We start from the raw sequence: 20,955 nt of genomic DNA on the forward strand, positions 1-20,955 counted from the left end.
GCATTCTATGGGGTTGCACAGAGTAGGACATGACTGAAGCAACTTAGCAGCAGTAGCAGCAGCAACAGCAAAATTTTATTAATGGTTCGACTATTAAATATTCATCATATATTTATTGAGTACCTATAATGTGCCAGACATTGTTTTAGGGCACAGGAATATAGCAAAAAGAAAATAAACCGAGCTGCTATCATTAAGTAGCTTTTATTCTAAAACAGCACTGGTTGAAGAGAACTTTCTTCTTCATTTAGCTGTCCCGGGTCCTAGTTGTGAGATGCGAGATCTTTTAGGTGTGGCGTGTGGGATCTAGTTCCCTGTCCAAGGACTGAACCCCAGTCCCCTGTATTGACAGCACAGTCTTAGCCAGAGAAGTCCCCTAATAGAATTTTCTGCACTAAGGAAATTGTTCCCTGTCTCTCCAGGATGATAATCATTTGCTCCATATGACTATTGAGCACTTGAAATGTGGCTAGTTGGACTGGGGAGCTGAGTTTTAAATTTTACTAAATTTAAATAAGGAATTTTCTGGCAGTCCAGTGGTTAGGACTCTGCACTTTAACTGCTCAGGGCACAGGTTCAGTCCTGGATGAGGAACTAAGATCCCCTCAAGCCTTGATGTGTGGTAAAGAAAATAAATAAATAATTTTAGCTCATTATTGACCAGGGGTTTTTTGTAGAAACCTAACACCTGTGGCTGGCAATTTTTATTTTGGCTGGATAAAAATAAATTTTGCTGTTTTACTGACGTTTCGTGGGCTATTACATTCAGTAGTTACACCTGACACACCTGTTAAGTATTATAGTTTTTGTGAAATGTTGTCTTCAATCCACTCTTCTGTAGAAGCAAAGGCGCATTCTCTAACACCATGAGTTTCATTTTCATTTTCTGTATCAGAATGAATCACTAAGATGATTTATTGGCCTTTGTCTGATATTCACATTGTCTGAATCAGAGCTATATTCTGAGGAACTGTCCTTTTCTGAGACACTAGTGTATATGTCACATGGACAATCAGAGAAAGTATCTGCATAAAATTTACCAAAAAATTTTTCACTCAAAATTTCATGATATGTCATTTTTGAAAATTTTAAATTTATAATATACATAGGGTAGGACAAAAAGCTTAATGGAGCAAAATGTGAATGATAACAACCATCATAAGTTGTACAATGAACCCTTCATCAGTTTTAAGCTCTAACAGCTTCACACTGTGATGTTAATTGTATCACTCTCCAAAATGAATTGATACGTCTCTGGTCAATACTGTTCAGGTAACAAAAGATGGATTAACATATCTCTGGTCAATAATGGGTTAAATGGTCACATGAACTTGAGTCTTTCTTGCCTGGGAAATCCCATGGGCTAAGGAGCCTGGTGGGCTACAGTCCATGGAGTCACAAAGAGTTGGACATGACTTAGCAACTAAACAACAACAAACCCTGAGTCTACTATATGGGAAAGCACAAATCTAAAACATTATTTAGAAATGTAAAACATGAATTATATAGTTGGTATTACTCACATGTTATTTTATTGTAAATGTTGAGCTTTATATTTTTGTCATGCAGTCAGTTTATGTATTTATCATACTTTTCATAGGGGCTACTACCCTAAGGGAGGTGGTGAAGTGATTGTCCGAATGTCGCCAGTTAAACAATTGAGCCCAATAAATTTAACTGACCGTGGCTGTGTGACTAAGATATCTGGAAGAGCTTTTGTTGCTGGTGTTTTGCCCTTTAAAGTAAGTTGTCTGATTCACTTTACTGTATAAAGTAACACAACATTGCAAATCAACTATACTCCAATAAAAATTTTAAAAATAAAATAAAGTATGAAAAAATAAAGATGTCTAGATGATCTTAGAAGTATGTGTTTGTCTTGGTAAGTATTATAGCATCTAAAATTTGAAATTATTGAGGGAATTTTTAAATAAATCTTTTCATTAAAAGTTTCTTTTTTAATTCTGTGCTTACTTTACTCTTTAAAATTGAGTTTTTATATGATGCATGGAAAAATTATTAAGATGTGTCTTTGAAGGCTTGAAAGCAACTGTCAAAATAATTATTAATTTATTCTATTTTTTTGTCTTACCAAAATAGGTAGCAAAAGATATGGCGGCAGCAGCCGTAAGATGCATCAGGAAGGAGATTAGGGATCTGTATGTTAACATCCAGCCTGTTCAGGAACCTAAAGACCAAGCTTTTGGCAATGGAAATGGAATAATGTGAGACAATATACTTTTTCCTGGATGTTGGTTGAGAGCACCCTGAAATAGTTATCATATTTTAATTAAATGTTTGTCATTTTAAAATTTGTAGTTTTAAGGCATATTTTTTAAGGGCATTCCTACCTAAAACAACAGTATGATGAGTTATGATAACTTTATTCTGAATTTTTTTCTGAGGATGGTTTACTTTTTACTACACTATAAGAGCCTTTCTGTTTATATAGTGAGCTTAAATGTTTAAGCTAATCAGAAGTTAGCCTTTGAAGATTATCCTGTGAGAAGTATTTCCAGTTGCTTTTCTGAATCTCAAGTGTGAATTCTGTTTACAAGTAAATATTAGATGTAGCAAAGGTCTCTTAGAAAAGAAATATTGTGTATTTTCCCATTGGGAGTTATTGATTTAAGTGTTATAAAAATGCTTTAGTATTTTTGAAGGATAAAACTATCTTTTGTGAATATTTAACTTTTGAGCTCTTTTTCATAGCTTCTATTAAGGAGTTTAAATGCGTTTTCTGCATATAATACTATTCTGAAAACTATTGATATAAAAGAAAACCAAACATCTCTGAAGAAAGACATTTACATTTAAGATTATCAGTATAGAATGCCTCTGAAATGGTCTCACTTAGTGCTGATGACATGATTTCTGGGAAGACCATTCCTTACCTGTGTGTGAATCAGAATCTGGTTTGACTTCTTGTCAGAAGTGCTGAAAGATACTAATACCCTGATGAAGATGGAGAATGCTAATCATGTTGCTCTCTGTATGAAGAATTTCACTTTTGCAATATCCTAGCCAGATCTAATTCTGTGTATTTAACAGCCACTGTTCTCCTGTGTTGTATTTGTATATATTGGAATATTTATAGCATAGATAGTAATACTGTTTTTCCCTTATACAGCATTATTGCTGAGACATCCACTGGCTGTTTGTTTGCTGGATCATCGCTTGGTAAACGAGGTACAGATAACTGAAGGGTACACTGTTCCCAATTCTAGTGTACAATTCTTCAATCATTCTTTAATTATCTGTCATGGTTAGAATATTATAGACTGATGGATGACAAGTTTAAAAGGATGTGGTTCAATTCAGTGCAGTTCAGTCGCTTAGTTGTATCTGACTCTGTGACCCCATGGACTGCAGCACGCCAGGGCTCCCTGTCCATCACCAACTCCCGGAGTTTACTCAAACTCATGAACGTTGAGTCGGTGATGCCATCCAGCCATCTCATCCTCTGTCGTCCCCTTCTCCTCCTGCCTTCAATCTTTCCCAGCATCAGGGTCTTTTCCAATGAGTCAGTTCTTCACATCAGGTGGCCAAAGTATTGGAGTTTCAGCTTCAGCATCAGTCCTTCCAATAACTATTCAGGACTGATTTCCTTTAGGATGGACTGGTTGGATCTCCTTGATGTCCAAGGGACTCTCAAGAGTCTTCTCCAACAAGATTCAAAAGCATCAATTCTTTGGTGCTCAGCTTTCTTTATAGTCCAACTCTTACATCCATACATGACTATTGGAAAAACCACAGTCTTCACTAGACGGACCTTTGTTGACAAAGTAATGTCTCTGCTTTTTAATATGCTATCTATTATATTGGTCATAACTTTTCTTCCAAGGAGCAAGTGTCTTTTAATTTCATGGCTGCAGTCACCATCTGCAGTGGTTTTGGAGCCCCCCAAAATAAAGTCTGTCACTGTTTTCATTATTTCCTCATCTATTTCCCATGAAGTGATGGGACCAGATGCCATGATCTTAGTTTTCTGAATGTTGAGTTTTAAGCCAACGTTTTCACTCTCCTCTTTCACTTTCATCAAGAGGCTCTTTAGTTCTTCTTCGCTTTCTGCCATAAGGGTGGTGTCATCTGCATATCTGAGGTTATTGATATTTTTTCCGGCAATCTTGATTGCAGCTTGTGCTTCATCCAGCCCAGCATTTCTCATGATGTACTATGCACATGAGTTAAATAAGCAGGGTGACAATATACAGCCTTGATGGACTCCTTTCCCACTTTTGAACCAGTCTGTTTTTCCATGTCTAGTTCTAACTGTTGCTTCCTGACTTGCATACAGGTTTGTCAGGAGGCGGGTCAGGTGGTCTGGTATTCCTGTCTCTTGAAGAATTTTCCACAGTTTGTTGTGGTCCACACTGTGAAAGGGTTTGGTATAGTCAGTAAAGGCGAAGTAGATGTTTTTCTGGAACTCTCTTGCTTTTTTGATGATCCAACAAATATTGGCAATTTGATCTCTGGTTCCTCTACCTTTTCTAAATCCAGCTTGAACATCTGGACGTTCATGGTTCACGTATTGCTGAAGCCTGGCTTGGAGAATTTTGAGTATGACTACTAGCGTGTGAGATGAGTGCAATTGTGCGGTAGTTTGAGCATTCTTTGGCATTGCCTTTCTTTGGGATTGGAATGAAAACTGACCTTTTCCAGTCCTATGGGCACTGCTGAGTTTTCCAAATTTGCTGGCATATTGAGTGCAGCACTTTCACAGCATCATCTTTCAGGATTTGAAATAGCTCAACTGGAATTCCATCACCTCTACTAGCTTTGTTCGTATTGATGCTTTCTAAGGCCCACTTGACCTCGCATTCCAGAATGTCTGGCTGTAGGTTGGTAATCACACCATCATGGTTATCTGGGTTGTGAAGATCTTTTTTGTACAGTTCTTCTGTGTATTCTTGCCACCTCTTCTTAATATCTTCTGCTTCTGTTAGGTCCATACTATTTTGTCCTTTATTGAGCCCGTCTTTCCATAAAATGTTCCCTTGGTATCTCTAATTTCTTGAAGAGCTCTCTAGTCTTTCCCATTCTATTGTTTTCCTCTATTTGTTTGCATTGATCTCTGAGGAAGGCTTTCTTATCTCTCCTTGCTATTCTTTGGAACTCTGCATTCAAATGAATTTATCTTTCCTTTTCTCCTTTGCCTTTCGCTTCTCTTCTATTCACAGCTGTTTGTAAGGCCTCCTCAGACAACAGTTTTTCCTTTTTGCATTTCTTTTCCTTGCAGATGGTCTTGATCCCTGCCTCCTGTACAATGTCTTGAACCTCTGTCCATAGTTTTTCAGGCACTCTGGATATGGTTAACTGGTTCTGTTTTAGTCAGTTATATTTTAAGTCCTTCCTCCAACTTTGTACTTTGAAAAATTTCAATCTTACAAAAAAGTTGAATGATTAGTGAATGTCCATGCACTGCTTTCCTAGATACACTGGTTATGAACATTTAGCTACATGTTGTGTGTTTCTGAACCATGTCTGTGAAAGGTTGCAGGTACCCAGTCTCCTCACTGAATACTGCAGTGTGTTCATCCAAAGAATAATACCTGCATCATCACATGCCACTTTTTTTTTTTTAATTGTTTGACCGTGCTGTGCTACATGTAGAAATCTCAGTTTCCTCAATCAGGGGTTCAACCTGCGCCCCCTGCCTTAGAAGTGCAAAGTATCAACCACTGGACCTCCAGGGAAATCCCACATTACCATTTTTATACCTAAAGAATCTGTCTGTTATATTTAGATGCACCAGTTACCTCCAAAATATTCTTTAGAGCAATTTGAGATGTTTTGTTTTGCTTGTTCTTGAGCACACACAGCATTGGTTATCGTGTCTGTTTAGTTTCTTTTTTAAGTACAGAATAGTTTCTTTGCCTTTTTTTCCCCCTTTTCATGATATTTACATTTTGAAAACTCCAAGCCATTTTCTTACAGGATTTTCCATTATATGAATTTGTCTGATTATCTCATGATTAGATTTATTCAGGTTAAACATTTTTAATAAGAGTCTTGCACAGGTGATTTTGTGTGTATTCTATTCTATCACATCAGTGAATGAGTGAGTGCTCAGTCATGTCAGACTCTTTGCGACCCCGTGGACTCCTCTGTCCATGGAATTTTCCAGGCAAGAATACTGGAGTGGGTTGCCGTTTCGTCCTCCTGGGGATCTTCACAACCCAGGGATCAAACTCATGTCTCCTGGGTCTCCTGCGTTGTGGGCAGTTTCTTTACAGCTGAGTCATTAAATCACATCAAGGTCCATATAATGTCTGTCTGTCCTTTATCAGTAAAGCGGACTGTGGTCACTTGCTATGGTGGTGTCCTCCAGGTCTGTCTGCTACAAACATTTCTCCCTTTCTTCCTCCCCTTCTTCTTCTCGTTGTTGCACCACTACAGTGAAATCGTAGAGTCCTAACCCCTGGACCACCAGGGAATTTCCCCTTTTCCCTTTGCATTATAATTAATAAATACTCTGGGATAATACTTTGAGACCATCTGATTATTCTATATCATTACAACTTTCCTCCAGTGGTTTTGACATCTGATGGTTCTTCCCTGCATCAGTTATTACAGTGTTGATTTCAAAATGCTGAATGTTTTTGTGAAAGGGAAATTTCTGTAGTATTTGGCATATTTGGGAGAGGAGATGCATGTATGCATCTGTTAGTATTTAAAGTTATTTTTACTATTACGTGTGTGTGTGTGTGTGTGTTCTGTTGCTCAGTCATATCTGACTCTTTGCGACCTCATGGACTGTAGCCCACCAGCCTCTGTCCATCAGATTTCCCAGGCAGGAATACTGGAGTGGGTTGCCATTTCCTTCTATTAATAGTTGAACTCCTCATTATTTATGTGGTAGTTGATTGCTTTCTTCCTACTTGATAGCATCTTTAAAAGATGCTTATACTCATGCCATTTAACTACATTATTACTGCTGAATACACAAATTCAGGTAATTTTAATCTGCTCAGTTGGTAGATCTAGACAGTAGTTGGGTGTCACATTTAACCAGTGTAATAGAATAGGTAAAATCAACATATTTGGTTGATCAGACATAAACGAATTGTTTAAAACTGTGCTATTCAGTGTGTGGTTGGTGGACAGGTAGCATATCAGCATCATCTGGGAGTTTGCTGGAAATACTAGTTATGGGGCCCACCTCATCTGTATGAAACCGGAATCTTTGGGGTCCAAAAATCTGTTTGAATAAGCTCTCTAGGGTATAATAAAATTTGAGAAATTGTGATCAAGACTATATATGTAGTATATATTCATTACTTGTTAGGTGCAGTGAGGAATCAACATGGATGGTGAGAGGTACTATATGCAGTATCTTTAACAGTCTAAAGAGAGCAAAGATAATGCAAAATATAAAACAGAGACTAGGAGCCCACATGTCAGAAATTGTACTGTGCTTGGCAGGCACTGAGTGAAATGTGAGTTCAGTGTGTATTATCCTTGAGTATCAAGACCTGCTGCTGCTGCTGCTGCTGCTGCTAAGTCACTTCAGTCGTGTCCGACTCTGTGTGATCCCATAGACGGAAGCCCACCAGGCTCCCCTTTCCCTGGGACTCTCCAGGCAAGAACACTGGAGTGGGTTGCCATTTCCTTCTCCAATGTGTGAAAGTGAAAAGTGAAAGTGAAGTCGCTCAGTCGTGTCCGACCCTTAGCGACCCCACGGACTGCAGCCTACCAGGCTCCTCCATCCATGGGATTTTCTAGGCAAGAGTACTAGAGTGGCTCAAGACCTGCTAGGTTCTGTAAATGAAGGATTCAGAAGTGAGAACCACCATTTCTGCTGCCTGGCTTAGTCTGGCAGAGGAGACAGACCAGTGCTGTGATTGTTCAGTCTCCAGGGCACCTAGGAACACAGGAGAAGAACAGCTAATTCTTTGGGGACTGATTCATCCCAAATCTATCTTGTGCTGTTCAGTGATCCTCCAGTGGGTTCTATAGAGAAGTAGAAGTTAGCTGGATAGAAAAGTGAGAGCTGGGACTTCCCTGGTGGTCCAGTGGATAAGACTCAGTGCTTCCACTGCGGGGGGCATGAGTTCAATTATGAGTTTGATTCCTGGTTGGGAACTAAGATCGCTCATGCTATGTGGAGTGGCCAAAAAAAAAAAAAAAGTCTGGGGAGAGCTAAAGAAGAGGACAAAGGAAAGGGCTGATGTTGTTTGGGCAACTGCAGACATAAGTGATGAGTAGAGGATCTGGGACAGGGAGGAACAGAGATGAGATCACAGAGGTCAAGATTTTGAAGAGCTTTATAGGCCTTATAAAGGAGTTTGGGTTTCATCCTGAAAACAGATATTTTAAGGAGGGATATAAGACCAGGTGTTTGGAAAGTAAGTAGCTGTGTAACGGATTAGAGGAAAAACATAGTGGAGGCAGGAAGACATGTCTTTTATATCAGTTCAGATCAGAAATGATGAGGGCCTACACCAGGGAATGCAATGACAGAGGCTAGAGAGATGAGTACTGATATAAGGGTATTTAGGAGAAGGAAATGGCAACCCACTCCAGTGTTCTTGCCTGGAGAATCCCAGGGACAGGGGAGCCTGGTGGGCTTCCGTCTATGGGGTCACACAGAGTCGGACACGACTGAAGTGACTTAGCAGCAGCAGCAGGAGCATGAATAGACCGGTGATCAGCTGGATATGGAAGGTGAGGGAGGCAGTGTAATGACCTTGATTTCTAGCTTGTGTATCTGGAAATATTTACAACTTTGTGAATGTGGGAGGTAGAGTTAGTTTGCCAGTGTAGATGATAGTTTTGGATATGTTGCATTGATACCATAAAGGGATCGTTGCTCTGTTATCAGCAATACTTGGAATTAACTCTACTACCAGCCCAGAAAATTTTTCTTTCCTAATAGTTCATCAACATTTTTAAACTTTGTCATGTGAGGTGGTTTTGGACAACACGCATATGGAATGCACGGTTCTTATTTTTAGACTTACAGTGGTGGGAGGGATTAGAAGATAGAGTTGCTTACTTGCTGAAGTTGCCTAGCTCCTCCTGGTGCCTGCCCTTGTTTCCAATCAGGCACTCAAGTCAAAGGGGGTGTAACTAGCAAATGCCGAGGTACCTTGAGGCCTTCCCTCTTAGTGTGTCTGCTCAGTAGCTTCAGTCATGTCGACTCTTTGTGACCCTGTGGGCTGTAACCCACTCGGCTCCTATGTCTGTGGGGTTCTCTAGGCAAGAATACTGGAGTGGGTTTCCATGCCCCCTCCAGAGGATATTCCCAACCCAGGGATTGAGCCTGCATATCCTGTACTGGAGAAGGATTCTTTACCCACTGAGCCACCTGGTGGTGGTGGTGTAGTCGCTAAGTCGTGTCTGACTCTTGCGATCCCATGGACTGTAGACCTCCAGGCTTCTCTGCCCATTGGATTCTCTAGGTGAGAATACTGGAGTGGGTTGCCATTTCCTTCTGCAGAGCCACCTGGTAGGTAGTCTATATATAAAGGCTCTCAAGAGAATGTCATGGCTCCCAATATCCAGATCTCTCTTTATTTCTGATTAAATTAACTAGAAAATTACTAGACTCTGAATCCTAATGTTTAAGCATTATAATCAGAAGCAACACTGGCTGGTTGTCCACACCACCATATGTATTACAAGCAATAAGTTGTAATGAATCATATTTTTGTCCTTGTCTCAGTTACTAAAACTATTTTGATCGTAGTTTCTTTATCTATTGAGTGAGAGAATTAGTCTGAAGAATCTCTGAAATCCTTCCAGCTATAACATTCTTTAATTCTATTGCAAAGGTGAGATTTGAGGGTTTGTTTTTGTTTTTAAATCTTAGCAGTTTTAGATAGAGGCAGTGTATTATAACAGAGCACTAAATCGAGAGCGAGAAAACCTAACTTGTTCCTATGTCTGCAGTTATGTTACATGGTGACTCTGTGCTTTCCTTAACTGAAAAATGGAATCAGACCATTATCTACATTCAAGAATTGTTTCCACATTTATATGATTGCAATATGGACAGAATATATGTTTTCACATTGTTGAATATCTGTGTGATTTGTTGACCACTCATCTTTCAGTTAGTTCTGTACTTTACTATGGGACAAATCAGATGAATTATACCTCTGGTTTATCAATCTTGTTTCTTATGTATGGACACTGTGAGCTTATAGTAAGCACTTTCTTTTCCTCCTTCAGTATATGTAGTAATTCAGAGCTTGTCTCTGATGCTGTAATCAGTCCTTTGGCTTTCTCTGTTCAGTTTTGTCCTTTTAATAAGCTAGAAGAAACCTCAAATAATTGAATATTTTTTTAATTTGTTATAAGCTGTCAAAATTGAGGCCATTTTAAGAAACCTCTAAAATGCCAGAAGGGTATTTGTCAGAAAAACCTGAGGTTTTCCAAAGAAATTAGGATTTTGCTCTTTTATTTAGAACACAGTACTAAGAAAAAAAATTCTCATATTTACTTCCTTTTGTTCAGTTACCATAGACTGCTCCTAATAGCTGGTAATGTTGTAGGTCCATTCATACCATTATTCACTGTCAAGGCAGCTGGGTAGGAAGGAATGTGAACGGCTCTGAGAAATAGTTTGCCACTTGGCAGAGAACCTTGAGAAACCTTAGTGCAACTACTGTTCTCTACTGCTACAGAGCCAGGAGCTGCTTCCTCCTTCTTTTCGTACTCCATGGAAATTTTAGCTGTTTTTCAAGGACTCAAGTCCTTGAAGTCCTATGCTTCACGAAACATTCTCAAATTATTCTGGAACTTACAGTCTCCTTTTCTGAAGTCTCATTGGATGTATAGTTTATACCATAAGCTTAGCACTTACCCTCTGTTTTTTTGGTCCCTCCTTAGCTGAGGAACCAGTTTCTGTCACTCAGTATGGCACATACATAGAATCATGTGTGTTATCAATAGTAGCTATTCTTATTAACAGCTTATTATGAACTAGTCTTGAAATCAGAAGCTTTATAAATATTATCTCTGATTTTAACAACTTTGCAACTAAGATATTATCATCTCTATTTACATCTAGAAGAAGATATGGAAGAGGCAGAGTAGTTTACCAAAAAGTCGAGATTCATACGTGTTCCAAACCGTTTCATTCAGTCATATAAATGATTGGTTAATGTTATAAAGATAGTTTAATGTATTACATTGTTATAATGACTTCTGTAGCGAAAAAAATGATTAAAATTTGATTTCTGTTTTCTGGGACATTTTATCAAGACATGTATATAGTTCGGGGAATTTCCAAATATAAAATAAAAATGAACCACATTCTCATTTTTCAAAAGCCATTTTCATTTGCAGCCAAGGGTTAATTTTGTTCTTGTTGCTAAGTCACTAAGTTGTGTCAGACTCTTTTGTGAGGAGCCCACCAAGCTCCTCTGTTCGTGAGATTTCCCAGGAAAGAATACTGGAGTGGGTTGCCGTTTCCTTCTCCAGAGGATCTTCCCAGTCCGGGTTCGAACCCACGTCTGCAGCACTGGTAGGTGGAGTCTTTACCACTGAGCCACCAGGGAAGCCCCTAGGGTTCTTTTAGTTTAAAGTAAATAAAAAGAATCATCTGACATTCCACTACATTTGATGAATTTATTTTGTATTTAGCATTGTACCAAATATTTGTGGTATATGTAGAGAAGCAGAAAGTAGAACAATGGAATAAATATTCTTATTTTTAAAATAAAATAATACCAGGGAATTCCCTGGCAGTCCAGTGGTTAGAACTTCCAGGGCCTGGGTTCCATTCCTGGTCAAGGAACTAGGGTCCTGTAAGCTGTGCAGTGCTGCTAAGAAACAAATAAGGTAATGCTTGTTCAAATCTTAAAAGAATAAAACTTTGTATATTTAACCTGAGAATCTTTATCTGCTTTTCCTTAGGTGAAAATTATCTGAACTTTTAAAAAATCCTTTAATTCTAATAGAATTGTCCGCAGACTAATTGTAATATATATGAATTGTGAATTTAAAATTTTGAAATCAAGGCAGAGTATTATAGGGTCTCATATAAATTGATTTTATAATTAGTACTTCTTAAAAGGGCAAACAGGGTCGCGGAGAGTCGGACACGACTGAGCGACTGAACTGAACTGAACTGAACTGAAACAGGGCCAAAGCCTGTTCTCCCCTCCTCCCCTCACTGGTCCATTTAATAAAGTATTTGCATATGCTTAGCTCTCAGAAGATTCAGTACATGAAGATCTTATCCTAAAAGTTGGAATGGGTGAGTTTAGAGGCCTAAAAGATGTTACACCAGTGCTAACTGGGATATGTTAAACTTTTTGCCTTTTAGTAATTAATTTTTTTTTACATTGTGCCTGTTGTAGGTGTTAATGCAGACAAGGTTGGAATTGAAGCTGCTGAAATGCTGTTAGCGAATCTTAGACATGGTGGTGCTGTGGATGAGTATCTGCAAGACCAGGTAATGACACTTTAGGATAAAAACCTCCAAGCCTGTTAGATTTGAATATTGGGCAGTTAGATTGAATATAAATTTTAGTCATTGACTTTCAGACACTGATTGCTATGTTCTAATTCAGTCCATTTTTAAAGTATTATTCTGGAATTTATATACCACAAATTTCAGTTTTCATCTTATTCAACCTGGCTATAGCATTGGGCACACCGAGCACTCCTTCGTTCTTAAAATACTTTCTTCGCTTGATTTCTGAAATACTGTTATCTTTCTGTATCGCTAGCCACACATTCTAGTCCCTTTGCTAGTTTATTATTACTGTTGTTTGCCTCATCTCAACTTCTAAATTTTGGAGAGCCCTTGTGCTTAAGCTCACACCTCTTTTGTTTATCTGTATGTAGTCTCTCAAGTTATTTTTTCCAGTCTCATGGCTCAAGTACCATCCGTATGCTGATAGCTTCTAAATTTCTATCATTAGCCCAGACCTTTCTCCTTAACTCCATATCCATTATATCCCTTATGCCTGTCAGCATCTCCACTTGGATATGTCATACACCTCTCAAATTTAACACATCTACTCACATTGAGAAATGCTAGTGAATATTTCCAAGTGCAGTCTTTTTATGGTCCACTGTCTTGATAGATTTTCCTTTCTACCAATTTTTCCCCTTAATCACAATCAGATGTCTCTGCTTAGAAAAGTATCCTTCAAGGTTTTTTGACCAGTTTTCTTAAGATAGTTTTCCTTTTTCTAGTCTCTTCCTTCTTACTATTCTACAGCCTAGTAATTCTGTATTAGTGTATTTGTTACCTGTTAAAATGTTGTAATTTTAGAACTTTTAAAGAAACTTGTCAGTTTATATATACTAGCTTGCAGGAACAGTTGGTCTGATAAAATTTATTAATTTTCAACTCTATATTCTTAAACATTAAGTTTATAAACTTAGCATTTTTGTGCTGTTCCACAGACTTTTGGTGACACAGGTTTTCTATCACCTTAGGATTTTTGTAAACCTAAAGAAATGGAAATTCTTTTTTAAGCTAGGATTAAAGAGTTATAGCGTGAAGTGGTAATGTGCATGTGTGCTAAGTCACTTCACTCAAGTCCAACTCTGTGTGATCCTATGGACTGTAGCCTCCTCCAGCTCCTCTGCCTATGGGATTTTCCAGGCAAAGATACTAGAATGGGTTGCTGTGTCCTCCTCCAAGTGATCTCCTCGACGCAGGGATCGAACCTATGTGTCTTATGTCTCCTGCATTATCAGGCAGGTTCTTTATCACTTAGAGCCATGTTTGACCCAGCAATCCCACTACTGGGCATATACCCTGAGAAAACCGTAATTGAAAAAGACACATATACAGTAGTTAGGACTTGGAAGCAAGTTAGATGTTCATCGACAGATGAATGGCTAAAGAAAGTGTGGTGTGTGTATGTACACACACACACACACACACACTCACTCACTCACTCACTCAGCCAGGAAAAGGAATGCATTTACACACACACATACACACGCACGTACACACACACACACACACCCTCAGCCAGGAAAAGGAATGCATTTGAGTCGGTTCTAATGAGAAGGATGAACCTGGAGCCTGTTATAGAGTGAAATAAGTCAGAAAGAAAAAAACAAATATTGTATATTAATGCATATATATGGAATGTAGAAGGCTGGTACTGATGAACCTGTTTGCAGGGCAACAGTGGAGACGCAGACACAAAGAACAGATTTACAAAAACAGCTGGGAAGGAGACGGTGGGATGAATTGGGAGAGTAGCATTGAAACATACTTTACCATATGTAAAATGAATAGCCAGGGGGAGTTTGCTCTGTGACTCAGGGAGCTCAAACCTCATGCTATGTGACAACCTAGAGGGCTGGGATTGGGTGGGAGGTGGAAGGGAGGTTCAAGAGAGAGGATCTGTGTATACCTATGGCTGATTCATGTTGATACATGGCAGAAACCAACACTATTGTAAAGCAGTTACCCTCCAATTAAAAAATAAACTATTTTTTAGCTATTTTGATACCTAGTATTATTTTCGTACAGAAAGCAGTAGACCTAACTCCAAGTATAAGTAAATGTGTGAGAGTTTCCTTTGTGTTTGTTTTTTTTTTTAATAGCTGATCATTTTTATGGCGTTAGCTAGTGGAATTTCAAGAATAAAAACAGGACCAGTTACACTCCACACCCAAACAGCTATACATTTTGCTGAGCAACTTGCAAAGGTGAGTATTCCGTCAGAAAGAGTGATTGATCTTTATTATGGCCAATTTGGAGTCAAATTTTAATAAACAGAAAACTTCAGTAGTAATTGTAATTGCTGTCATTCAGTGAATACTTCCTGTGTGGCAGATACTGAACTCACTCAGCAGTGGAGCTGAATCATCTTACTCTGCATGACCATTGTGGGCAGCTATTTATTATTAATCTCATTTTATATATGAGTCATGTGAGGCAGAGGGATTAAATTAATTGCTGAAAACCAGATAGTTTCTTAGGGGCAGGACTGAGCTTTGTGTAAACCCAGGAAAGCATCCATCAAAGCTCCTGTGTGGTAGGTACTGCCTTACAATAAGTGAAGGCATTTTAATGGGAACTATCAGATCCAATCACAAGGGATTTGTAGTTGGCTAAACTTAAATTATTATATAAAAATTTTATATATTTTATTTCCTTGTGATTTTATTTTGATAGAATAGAATATTTGCTTAAATTCTAACATTTTACCAGTCCTTTCAACTTCGGAAGAGTAGCTATATGTATATGTTAATGTATTTTCAAGTTTGGCCATACAGTGTGGTTTGCAGAATCTTAGTTCCCTGACCAGGCATCTAGCCTGGGCTTTAGCAGTAAAAGCGCTAAGGCCTAACCACTAGACTGCCAGGGAATTCCCTCAGTTCAGTTCAGTCGCTCAGTCGTGTCCGACTCTTTGCGGCCCCATGAATCACAGCACACCAGGCCTCCCTGTCCATCACCAACTCCTGGAGTTCACTCAAACTCATGTCCGTCATGTCGGTGATGCCATCCAGCCATCTCATTCTCTGCCGTCCCCTTCTCCTCCTGCCCCCAGTCCCTCCCAGCATCAGAGTCTTTTCCAGTGAGTCAACTCTTCGCATAAGGTGGCCAAAGTATTGGAGTTTCAGCTTTAGCATCAGTCCTTCCAATGAACACCCAGGACTGATCTCCTTTAGGATGGACTGGTTGGATCTCCTTGCAGTCCAAGGGACTCTCAAGAGTCTTCTCCAACACCACAGTTCAAAAGCATCAATTCTTCAGCGATCAGCCCTCTTTATAGTCCAACTCTCACATCCATACATGACCACTGGAAAAACCATAGCCTTGACTAGACGGACCTTGGTTGGCAAAGTAATGTCTCTGCTTTTTAATATGCTATCTAGGTTGGTCATAACTTTCCTTCCAAGGAGTATGCGTCTTTTAATTTCATGGCTACAGTCAGCATCTGCAGTGATTTTGGAGCCCAGAAAAATAAGGTCTGACACTGTTTCCACTGTTTCCCCATCTATTTCCCATGAAGTGATGGGACCAGATGCCATGATCTTCGTTTTCTGAATGTTGAGCTTTAAGCCAACTTTTTCAGTCTCCTCTTTGACTTTCATCAAGAGGCTTTTTATAATTTTTAGTGAAAAAGAATTTAACATGATTCATCTCATATTCATATCTTTTCTTAAAACAAATGACGTGTATTTTTTCTGAAACTGACTTCTTTATAGAAAGTTTAGAAAATAGAGGAAAAATCCTGTCCCTAACTCCCCTTTGCCAGTAAGATCACTGTTGACATTTAGATATTTTCCTCCTCTTAAAATTGTTTATTTTCTGTATTCCTTTTTTTAACAGCTAACGCATGCAGCATCATTTCATTCCTTTTTCAGTGATGTGTGGCATATTTCTGTTTTGCTACAGTCTTTATAATATAATTTTATAAAGTAATATAAAATTTATAACTCAATTTTATGAGGAACATGTTGACCTTAAGCATTTTAAAAGGTTACAAAAATAATGTACAGTAGTAATAAGAAATGAAATATAACAGACGTGTACTAAGCACAAAACCACTGTTACTCTAAACCTCACATTTTATTTGTATGATTCTTAATATGTACCTTTTTTGTTATTGGACAGGATAGGTAAGATTTTGATTAAATTGTGGGAAAAGGCCCAATAGGAGGCAAAAGCAAATTATATTTGATTCAAAAAAGATAGTTAACTATTTTTTATTATTCTACTTATGCTTTATTTTGTTACTACTCTTAGTCTGTCTCCCTGTGTAGACTGTGATCTTCTTGATAGCAGAGACAAGGGTATATTCATTTATTCTACAGTACTTTGCACATAGTAGACACTCATATGTTATTTTAACTGAATGCACAGTGGAAAGTGCCATGAACTGGACTTTTTTGCTCTGGTTTCTTGTTCAGCATTGTTGTGTTTTAACTCAGTGACCTGGGGCAAGCTGCTTCATCATTCTGTGTCTTCGAAGATCAGAGACTGTATTCCTTATGGCTCCTTCCAGCTCTAAATTTTTGTAACTTTATATGTATGCTAGAAATTATTTCCATAGTTGTTACCTTTTTTCATATTTATATGGTGCTTGCAATTTGAAAAGAATGTATGTACATATAACTAATCTATCTAGCTCATAATTCAGATTCATTGTTTATTCATACAGCAATAAATTTCAGTGTCCACACATGGCCATCTAATCCTAAAACTGGAATAATTTTTAAATATTGCAGTTCAACAGGACCTTGGAGAAGTGGTTTTCAAATTGTATTTCAGAGAATCCTAAGGTTTTAGGAATACTTCACATCCCTCTGTCAGAGATTCAGCCAGCCTCCTCAGTTATTGTGATTTTAATTCATTTTTTTAAATGAATATATTTGCTTTAAAAAAAAATCATGTTTCCACAATATAGTGATAGAGATCAGATGTTTCAAAGCTAAACTTGAATTAGTTAACAAGTAAAAGGTACAGTGTCAGACCCAGTAATGATGAGGGAAGATGTTAATTGTCACCTCTCTCCACCTGTCTCCTCTGAACTAGATATTTTAAATACTGTATTTAGGGAATTAAATTGGCAAGAAAATTTGAGAGAAATTAAAGGGTAATTTGATATTTGACAAGATAACAGAAGTTTAAATGCTTCAGTGCCATGTTTTAGAAAAAATTTAGAAAGTAGGTATTGAGATTTAAAAATTGATATTTACTTAAAGCTGCACTTCTGAGGAGTTCTGATTCAGTGGGTAAGAAATGGGATCCAGATTACATATATTCCGGCAAAACTCCACATATCCGTATACCTCTGAATAAGGACCATGCTTCTGGAATAAAGTATTTTATATGTAGGCTATTGAATTTCTCATGAGTCATTTGATCTTTCTGTCTCTAGCTTCTTCAATAAAATGAGTTTGGTATTAACTGTCTACCTGTTTAAGCAGGAGTTATGCGCTCTCCCCTGTGTCCCTCTTCATATTACTTATATACTAAATGCTCTTCTGGTTTCAGGCTAAATTTACTGTGAAGAAATCAGAAGATGAAGAAGATGCCTGTAAAGACACTTATATTATTGAATGCCGAGGAATCGGGATGACAAATCCAAATCTATAGGGTATTTGCCTTTTAAATGATACTTCAATGATATTATTGCACTAATTATTTCATAAATATTATAGAACAATGGAATAAGACATAATTTATTAGAGGACCTAACTTTAATTGAAGTAGAATGTTCTAGATTTGCTGAGAATGCTTCATCCAGTTAATCTCACTTTGACTATCTTCTGAGATAGGGACAGTGAATAAGAGTTGGTGGGTATGATAATAGTTGATTTCGGTATTAAAGTATTGCAATAAAATATTCTTTTCACCTAAAGTGTGTTTTTCTTTCTGATATAATAAGTTAGGAATGTAGGTTTGATCTGTAATATGTATATAATTCTAATCACTGCTGTGGTCTCATAAAATTTAATGAGACAACACATGTACTTTCTGTGTCACCAGTAGCATTTCATAAGCATTGTGTCATATGTATCTTCTTTCCAGTGGGTACTAGGTAAATATTGGCTTTGAATCTGTTGACTATGTTATGAAAGCTAAACAATGAGAATTGCAAAATTCTACCCCTTATAAATTTGGTCATATCAATTCTAGGTATGTTTTTTTGTTTGGCTTATAGTATTAAAAGTAATTGAGTGCCTTTGGAACAAAATACTTTTCATTACTCTCTGTTTTCTTACACCTAACCTGTTCCACATTTAGATTACTTCCTGGTCCCTGTAGGCAATTGAGGTTGTGACTCAAATGAAACTAGTTTTATGTAATAGTTAAATATGCTGTACTGTAATATAGTGATGAATTCATTCAGACTTAGTTCTGTCTTGAAATTTATCCACTAATGATTAAAACATTCCAAGATATAGAACCAGAGGTTTATATTATAAAACATTCAGAAAGTGGAGAATTAGTCTGTATAAAAAAACATAATTTAAAAATTTACTCCATGTACATAATTGTAATTCTTGTCAGTGATTTCTGTGGCTTTAGACAGTTGGGTTCAATTTGTTTTAAAGATGCTGATGATAGTATTGCTTGCTGTTTGTACTTAAGGAAGTAAATTTTATAAGTTCATTTTTATAACAAGACATAAATGTCTCTCTCTCTCTTTTTTTAATTATTTATTTATTTTTGGATGTGCTGGGTCTTCGTTGCCCTGTGGTCTTTTCTCTAGTTGCAGCAAGTGGTGGCTACCCTCTAGTTCTCTAGTTGCAGTGCTCATGCTTCTCATTGCAGTGGCTTCCCTTGTTGCAGAGCACAGACTCGAGGGTGTGCGCAGGCTTCAGCAGCTGCAGCACATGGGCTGGCTAGTTGAAACTCCTGGGCTCTAGAGCGCAGGCTCAGTAGTTGTGGCGCACAGGATCTTCCTGGATCAGGGATCAAGCCTGTGTCTCCTGCTTTGGCAGGCAATTTCTTTACCACTGAGCCACCGGGGAAGCCCTGTTTTCCTATTTTAGAGTGAACTATGCTGATAGTACAGTTGTTGGAGGGATTGTGATAAATTTGGGGTCTTAAGACTAGTGATGATACTTCTGACGAGCTGGGCAGCAGTGTTACAGAGGTAGGTTGGAATGCAAAGACTGGGAATTTTGGAGCAAGAAGTTTAAGGTCAACTCTGTACATGATGAATTTATGATTAATCTTAGCTTTGACTCTTAAGTCAAAACTTAGGTACAATAAAGCTGGGACTACTGCAAAGAAATTTTTATTAGAAGGAGCAGATATTTATTTTCTCCCTAAAAAAATATATTTCTGTTTCTACCCCTATATCTGAAATTGTATTTCAGTATGCTTCTCATTTTTTTAATAACCACCTAATACAAGGACTAATGTTGATTGTACCCTATATTTGCAATGGTCTTTAAAAATATTCTTTGACTAGTGGCTTTCAAACTGGGGTATTGTTACCATTTGAGTTTCACAAAGCCTTCCCATGAATTTCAAGTTTGCAAATGTCATTAGTTTTTAGAGGATATGTTTCCAAATTTCTCTAATTATGTATTTCTTTCTAAAATAGAGTTGCCTGTGGTCAAAGTAGTACTTTGCAATTTCTTCTTTTTAGCTTCTCTTTCACAGTCTCCATTTTTCCTCTTTACAAGAAATAAGGTAATTTTTTACCCAACTTAATTTTGCTATAGTGCATCCCCCTGGAATAAAAGAAAATTTCAAAGGGACAATTTGAAACAGTCTCTGAGAAGTCTGCTCAAACTAAGAGATAAACCAATACCTTATTTTATATATTTGTGTGATTTCAAGTAAGGAAATGAAAGCTCCAGTGTTTACTTTCCAAAGATAAACATGACACCTTTAAATAAAATGTACTTTTCTGATTATCAGGAGAAATATTTTCAGTATCTTTGCCAAAAGGCTACTAGAAAATTTAAATTTTATTTCCTTTTAACTTTGGGAGATTAATGCTTAGTAACTCCAAAATCACTGCAGATGCTGATTGCAGCCATGAAATTAAAAGACACTTGCTCCTTGGAAGGAAAGTTATGACCAACCTTGATAGTATATTAAAAAGCAGAGACATTACTTTGCCAACCAAGGTCCGTCTAGTCAAGGCAATGGTTTTTCCCGTGGTCATGTATGGATGTGAGAGTTGGACTGTGAAGAAGGCTGATCGCCGAAGAATCGATGCTTTTGAACTGTGGTGTTGGAGAAGACTCTTGAGAGTCCCTTATACTGCAAGGAGATCCAACCAGTCCATTCTAGAGGAGATCAATCCTGGATGTTCATTGGAGGGACTGATGCTAAAGCTGAAACTGCAATACTTTGGCCACCTCATGCGACGAGTTGACTCACTGGAAAAGACTCTGATGCTGGGCAAGGTTGGGGGCGGGAGGAGAAGGGGACGACGGAGAATGAGATGGCTGGATGGCATCACCGACTCTGTGGACATGAGTTTGAGTGTACTCCGGGAGTTGGTGATGGACAGGGAGGCCTGGCGTGCTGTGATTCATGGGGTCGCGGAG

At 38.0% G+C, this 20,955-nt stretch overlaps 1 protein-coding gene across 3 annotated transcripts in view; it reads left to right on the plus strand.

Annotated features, from left to right (window-relative positions):
* Window positions 1–19,068, plus strand: part of RTCA (RNA 3'-terminal phosphate cyclase) — a 29,628-nt gene extending 10,560 nt beyond the window's left edge. For all 3 annotated transcript variants that reach the window (XM_055402752.2, XM_055402753.2, XM_055402754.2), the window contains 6 exons: window positions 1,601–1,742; window positions 2,101–2,225; window positions 3,131–3,189; window positions 12,312–12,406; window positions 14,530–14,634; window positions 17,933–19,068. In XM_055402752.2, coding sequence (XP_055258727.1) covers window positions 1,601–1,742; window positions 2,101–2,225; window positions 3,131–3,189; window positions 12,312–12,406; window positions 14,530–14,634; window positions 17,933–18,034 — 628 coding nt within the window. In that variant the 3' untranslated portion in view covers window positions 18,035–19,068. The remainder of the gene's footprint in view (window positions 1–1,600; window positions 1,743–2,100; window positions 2,226–3,130; window positions 3,190–12,311; window positions 12,407–14,529; window positions 14,635–17,932) is intronic.
* Window positions 19,069–20,955: the final 1,887 nt, after the last annotated feature.

The sequence above is a fragment of the Moschus berezovskii genome, chromosome 4, assembly GCF_049115385.1.
Source record: "Moschus berezovskii isolate FMDL1 chromosome 4, NW_MosBer_1.0, whole genome shotgun sequence".
In the NCBI taxonomy this organism is placed as follows: Eukaryota; Metazoa; Chordata; class Mammalia; order Artiodactyla; family Moschidae; genus Moschus; species Moschus berezovskii.